Genomic DNA, 6994 nt, shown 5'->3' on the forward strand with positions numbered 1-6994 from the left:
ACCATGGAAAACAGAAAGCTGGTAAAGATATAATTGAATGAGGTGACCATGTTCCAGCCCCAGCAAGCAGCACAACTTGACAGTTTCAGCCATGTGGTTCTGGCTTTAGAGTCAAGGATAGAAGAAAGGGGTTATGGAATCTACTTCTATGACTAAGAAAAATCGCTGAGGCCAGGCACGTGTCAGGGTTGTCCCTGAATAGAGGCATTGAGAGGCCATTATGTGTGATGCTGTGAAGGTGAAGCCTGGGTTGCCTTAGAGATCCCCAGGTGTTGGAGATGCCAGGGATGCTGCTAACAGGGAATAGCACCAGTCCAAGAGAAAGAAGTGTGCTGCAGTCAACAAAGCTAAAAGGAGTTGGAGCTCTGAAGAGCGCTTTGACATCACACACGGAAGTGCAGAGTTTGGAGTTTGCCCAGCTGGTTTCGGTCTTGCATTGGTCCAGTGTTTCCTCACTATCCTCCCTTCCCCCATTTTGGAACAATATCCTTTGTCATTATATGTTGGAAGTATATGACAGTATGTGACCTGTGTTCAGTTGGAACCTCTAGCTCACTCCTGTTTGATCCAGAAATCCCATTCTTCTCTCTCTCTCTCTCTCTCTCTCTCGCTCTCTCTCGCTCTCTCTCGCTCTCTCTCTCTTTCTCTCTCTCTCTCGCTCTCTCTCTCTCTCTCTCCCCCCAAACCCCGCCCTCTCAGAGAATCTCCAACAAAGGGAAGGTACCAAAAAGCCCACATTCTTGGTGGCTATGGCAGCTCTTCCCTTGAGGTTGCCAGCAGTCCAAGTTCCCACCTAAAGCATGCAGCTTTTGACCATACTTGGGCACAACCCAGCTTGTGGTGAGCACATCACCACCCTTGCTTGCAAGCTATATACTCTCCCTGCTTTAGTTTGCCCATGTGGCTACTCCAGCCTCCACCTCTGGGACTGGAAAACCCACCTAGGAATAGCTTTGCTCAAATAAGTCTGTTCTTCAACTTTTTCAATTTGGCTTGGTCTGGCTTACTGCACTGGCAAAGAAACTACTGGGGTACCAAAATTAATCTGTTTTTTTTATTTTTATTTTATAGATTAGAATTAATAGATTACATGAATCTCAGAAAAGACTTTGAACTTCAAACTTTTAGACATTGTTGAGACTGTGACAGACGATGGGAACTTTTGTAGTTGGCCTAAATGCATTTTGCATTACATTATGGCTGCAAGCCTATGAGGGCCAGGGAGTGGAATATGGTGGTTTGAATAGGTATGGCCCTGTAGACTCAGGCATTTGAGTGCTTGGCCCACAGGGAGTAGAATATTACGGAGTATGGCCTTGGAAGTATGTCACTATCGGGGTGGGTTTTGAGGTTCCAGAAGCTTAAGCCTTGCCAGTGTGTGGCAGTCACCTTCTCCAGCACCATGTCTGCCTACACACTGCTGTGTTTCCCACCATGAAGACAATGCAGTGAACCTCTGAAACTGTAAGCCGCCCCAATTAAATGTTTCCTTTATAAGAGTTGCTGGGGTCACAGGGTCTCTTCACAGCAATAAAAAACTCTAACTACGCTGGGCAGTGGTGGCGCACGCCTTTAATCCCAGCACTTGGGAGGCAGAGGCAGGCGGATCTCTGAGTTCGAGGCCAGCCTGGTCTACAGATCTAGTTCCAGGACAGGCTCCAAAGCTACAGAGAAACCCTGTCTCGAAAAACCAGAAAATAAAAAAACCCTCTAACTAAAACACTTATTTTTTTTATTGCAGAGTGTGTGTGTCTGTGTATAACACACATATGGAGGCCAGAGGACAATTCAGGTAGTGAGCTCTCTCTCCTTCCACCATGTAGGTCCTGGGAACTGAACTCGGGTCTTTAGGCTTGGTAGTAGGCACCTTTGCCCACTAGCCTTCACTTGGCTTCTTCTCTGAAGATCAGGACTTGGGAGTGACCCCCTCCTCCCTCTGCCTATTCCCTATGTTCAGTGATCAGCAAAGTCCCTTGGATCTGAACTCAACTGGACTTTCCTACTCCCTGCCGGCTCAGGCCTCACTACCTTGCTCACTGTGAACACAGTGGCCACCTAACTTGCCTCCCACACCTGTCCTCCCAGAACTCAGAAGTGGTACTACAAGGTTTGGCAAAGTGTCATCATGTAAGTAAGGTATCTGTCCTAATAGCAGGTCACCTTCCTAACACTAAGCTGGCAAAAGTGGAGGTGGAGAGGAATTTTAAACGCCCTATAGTCCAATGGCCACTGAAGACGCAGGACCCAGTCACCCACTTTCTCAGGTGGACTAGAATGAGTTTCCCTGGTGCTGGGAACAACCACTGAGCTATAAGGGTCAACCACTGAGCTATATCCCTAGCCCTCATTTTAGGTTTTTGAGACAGGTCACCTAGCAACTGGGATTTGAAGCCAGGCAATCAGCTGCAGAGGCTGCGCTCTAACACGGGTCCTTTCTGTGACAATGGCACATGCTGCTTATCTGCCCACACTGACACAGTGCCCTAAGATGGGTGTGCTGGCATCGCCTTTAATCCCAGCACTCGGGGCAGAGGCAGGTGGATCTCTGGGAGTTTAAGGCTACCCTGGTCTACATAATAAGCTACATAAGACACTGTCTAAAAAGAAATATTTTTCAGAATATCTTTTCAGAGACAGGAGAGAGGTTCAGTAGTTAAGAGCACGGCTGTTCTTGGAAAACCTAGGTTCAGTTCTCAGCAGCCATATGGCAGCTCTCAACCACCTGCAACTTCAGCTCTATCTGATGCCCTCTTCTGACTTCTGCGGGCACTGCACACACAAGACTCACCTACATACATGCAGACAGAACACTCATATATGAGATAAAATAAACTAATCTTTTAAAAAGCATTCTGGAGTTCGTGGTGATGGATGCTCGAAAGCATCTGCCCTCAGGATGAATTCACTGCGCTCCACTGGACCATGCATTTAAGAGAGAGTGTGAGGCCCGGATGATGGCTCCACCGCTGAAAGTAAACATCACTCTTGCAGAGCACCCACTTTGGTTCCCAGCACCCACATGACAGCTCACAATTATCTTTTATAATTCAAGTTTGAGGGGGCTCCAACTCCCTCTTATGACTTCTGTTACCAGTCCCAGGTGTGCACAAGGTGTACAGGCATACATGCTGGCAAAACACTTGAGATAAAAATCAGCCAAGGCTGGTGTTGTACACCTTTAATCCCAGGCCTTGGAAGGCAGAAGCAAGAGGAGCTCCATGAGTTTGAGAGCAGCCTGGTCTATACAGTGAGTTCCAGGACAGCCAAGGGTACTTGGTAAAACCCTGTCTCAAAAGACAAACTAATTAATTCATTAAATCTAAAAAAAAAAAAAAATATTAAAGAGTTGCTGGGTGGTGGTGGTGGTACAGTCCTCTAATTCCAGTACTCGGGAGGCAGAGGCAGGCAGATCTCTGAGTTCACGGCCAGCCTGGTCTACAAATAGAGTTCCAGGATAGCCAGGGCTACACAGAGAAACCCTGACTTGAAAAGCAAAACAAGACAAAAAGAAAAAAAAAGAGCAAATTTTTTATCTCAATAACGCTACCACTGCCCGGGCGAAATAATTTTTAAAGCCAGGCAGTGGTGGTGCACGCCCTTAATCCCAGCCCCCGGGAGGCAGAGGTAGGCGGATCTCTGTGAGTTCAAGGCCAGCCTGGTCTACAGGAGCTAATTCCAGGACAGGCTCCAAAGCTACAGAGAAACCCTGTCTCTAACAACCAAATAAATAAATAAATAAATAAATAAATGAGAGAGAGAGAGAGAGAGAGAGAGAGAGAGAGAGAGAGAGCCAGGCATAATAGGCCAGGGGAGGCAGAAGCAATCAGGCCTCTGTGAGTTCAAGGCCAACCCAGGTCTACGTGGTGAGCTCTAGGGCAACCAGGACTAAGTAGTAAGACTCTGTCTCAAAACAAAGAAAATTGAAGGAATGCTTTGCTTGCTCTAAATTAGGGCTATTCTAACAAAACTTCTCTTTGTTGCCGGTAAAGTCACTCCAGATAAACGGGGAAGTAACAGCAGGCCAGTCTTGACCTTTCCTCACCTTTCAAACTACCCACTGGGGACCCCTGCATGTGCTCACTCATCTGCCAACCCAGGAGAGAAGGTTTCTTTTCCAGACTAAGGGGTTCAAAAGTCGAAGTCTATCTATGGAAGTGAGCACCCACTTTCCCCGACACCCCTGAGCTCTGGGGCTCTCAACTGTCCCTTACCAGGCAAGGCATTAAAATTGTTCATGGATTATGGCAACATTTTTATGCCTCAATGATAAACAAGACAAAGCTAATATGGGGGGGGGGGGCTGGGAAACATCCTTGTAAGTGTCTCCTTGCTCTAATAACAGCAGTGCAATGCAATTAATAATGGCTGTTTATGGAGCAAGTCCGAAGGACTGAACAAACTCTGTCGTGGTTCTTTACAAACGGGGCATTTCATTTAGCCTTCCCAGGAACCCTGAGGGTTTTTATTCCCGGTTTTTAGATTAGGAAACAGGCCCAGACAGATTGTTAATCATACGGGCGAGAGAATCTGAATAAACAACAACAATAATAACCTGGACTCCAAAGTTCTTGCCTCTACTGCTCTGTTTCAAAACGAGCAAAATGAGAAAGGAAGCTGGGCAGCAGTGGTGCAGGCCTTTAATCAGGAGGCAGAGGCAGGCAGAGCTCTGTGAGTTCAAGGCCAGCCTGGTCTACAAGAGCTAATTCCAGGGCAGCCTTCAAACCTCCTCCCCAAAAAAAAGATGAGAAAAGAAGCCAGAGGTTTGAAGGAACTGCAGATTCTTCCTATACAGCCATCAAGGGGGCTCAGTCCCGGGGGCAGTGGCGCACACCTTTAATCCCAGCACTAGGAGGCAGAGGCAAGTGGATCTCTGAGTTTTAGGCCACCCTGGTCTATAGAGTGAGTTCCAAAACAGCCAGGGCTACACAGAGAAACCCTGTCTCAAAAAAACAAAAAACAAAACAAACAAGATGGCTCAGCAGGTAAAGGTACTTGCTGCCAAGCCTGATGACCTGAGTTCGGTCCCTGAGATCCACAGGGTAGATGCAGAGAACTGACTCCCACAGATTGTCTGTGGCAGGCACACACCCACACACATTACAAGTGAAGTAGCAGATAAATAAACGTAATTATTTGAAGTAGTACTGTTAAAAAGCTGACTTGCTATAAGTCCTGGAGAGGAAATACAGAAAACAAAAGGCCACTAGTGCTCCACATCTGGAGGTCAGAAGGCACGAGGACCACCCAGCTTCCACTGCCTCACCACTGCTTCCTGCCAGAACCATTTTTCCACTGATCACTATCTAAGATATCAAAGCTCGATGATCCCACCGTGGCAAACTCACAGAGACACAGTTGGAGAACTCACTCAAGCAGGAAGGAAAAGAAATCGGTGGCAGGAAGTGGAGCTTTATCTAAAAACACAGAGTGTCACTGTACAATGTGTGAACACCGCCACCCCACAGCTCTTCAATCCGCTACCTTTGCCTCCCCTGGCATTCTGTTACTGTGTGCTGCTGAAAGCGGGCTCCTAAACTTTCTCCATGTGTCTAACAAGTTCCACAGCCGACATTAACGCTCTCTTAGCCTCAATGGGAGAGTGTTTGCTTTGAACAGTGAGAAGAGAGACGGGGAGAAAGAGGGAGAGTGAGGGAAAGGAGGAGGAGGAGGAGGCTGAAGGGAGAAGTTCTGGGAAGAAGGGAAGGCGAGGTGAGTGAGGGAGGAGGGGAGGGGGTAAGAGAAGTCACAGGTCAAAGGATTACACCTGAAGGAAAAGGCTACATAAATCAGGAAAGACAACATGAGGGGAATGGAACGTGACCAGACAGAAATGCTAACACTAAGTAGCTGTGGCAGGCAGAAACCATAAATTCAGTAGGGAAACACACACTCCTTTCACTTTTCAAGGCGCCACCCAAAACAAACTGAAGCAGTAAACCAGCTGCAGACTGACAGACGGACGGACACTGCTCCGAATGTGAACACACACCAAGAAGAGAAAGAAACACTAAGAAAATCAGTTGCCTGGGAGGCCTGCTCTCCACCAAAACAGAACTAAAAGAATGTAATATGCATCTACACAAAGGGAACAGTACTTCTCGGGTGGGAGAGCGTAAACTGGGTTGCACAAGTGATTAGAAAATGCCGAAGGAGTAACTTTACTCTCCACCCTGGGACCACTCTGCAATAATTTCTGAGAAAAGGGCCAACGCCAAGACAAAGTAAGGTCAGGCTTAAGAATTCCCTTAACTTTCCAGGCTCACACCCCTGCCGGCCTGCCCCAGGCTAGCCCACTGGAACCCCTGGGGAGTTCAAAGGGGGACCAAGGCCAAGGGCCACCCCCACGCAAGCAGCCACCCATGCTGTCGGTGACCCCGGAGGAGTTCTGTAGAAAGTCGGAAGCGGTGGTGCAGGTGGTCCTCCAAGGCCAGGCTGACAGCGGCAACTCCCCAACTCCGCTGCCCCCACACCCGGTCCCCGGACACCTCCCAGCAGAAGTTCCCCTCCTCAGACCCCAGCCTGCACCCCACACCCAAGCGGGCCAGGCTCCTCTCAGAGACAGCTGCTCCAGGCTGGGCCACCCCGACTCCAGCCCTCCGGCCTCGGGGGGCGCCCCAGGCCCGCGGGATTCGGGAATCAGGATGTGGAAGGCTCTGGGTCCAATCCCCACTCCCCTCAGCGTCCTGGGCTCACCTCCCCGGCAGCTTGGCGCTCCTCTTCCAGAACTGCTTGCTGTTCTCGGCGGCCATCGCTCTGGCCCCGGGGGTAGGCCTGGTCGGTGGGTCACGGGGGCGCCCCGCGACAGGCCCCCGGAACCCCGCAATCTGAGGGCCAGCCCAGGCCGCTTCCCCGCCGCCGGTCACCCGCTCCCAGCTCCTGGGGGCGCCATCTTGGATGTGGGCACTCCCCCCCGCCCAGCGCCGTTGCCATTGGTGGGCTGCGCAGGCCGGTGGACGGATGGACCAATGAAGATCTGGGATCCTGAGGGCCGCTG

The 6994-nt window shown here is 49.7% G+C and overlaps 1 protein-coding gene across 1 annotated transcript in view; it reads right to left on the reverse strand.

The window, feature by feature from the left end:
• Tbc1d22b (TBC1 domain family member 22B) overlaps window positions 1-6904 on the reverse strand; it is a 55063-nt gene extending 48159 nt beyond the window's left edge. The window contains exon 1 of the mRNA XM_048451264.3: window positions 6694-6904. Coding sequence (XP_048307221.3) covers window positions 6694-6749 — 56 coding nt within the window. The 5' untranslated portion in view covers window positions 6750-6904. The remainder of the gene's footprint in view (window positions 1-6693) is intronic.
• Between the last annotated feature and the right edge of the window lie 90 nt (window positions 6905-6994).

This window comes from Myodes glareolus, chromosome 18 (genome assembly GCF_982192425.1).
Source record: "Myodes glareolus chromosome 18, mMyoGla1.1, whole genome shotgun sequence".
NCBI lineage: Eukaryota > Metazoa > Chordata > Mammalia > Rodentia > Cricetidae > Myodes > Myodes glareolus.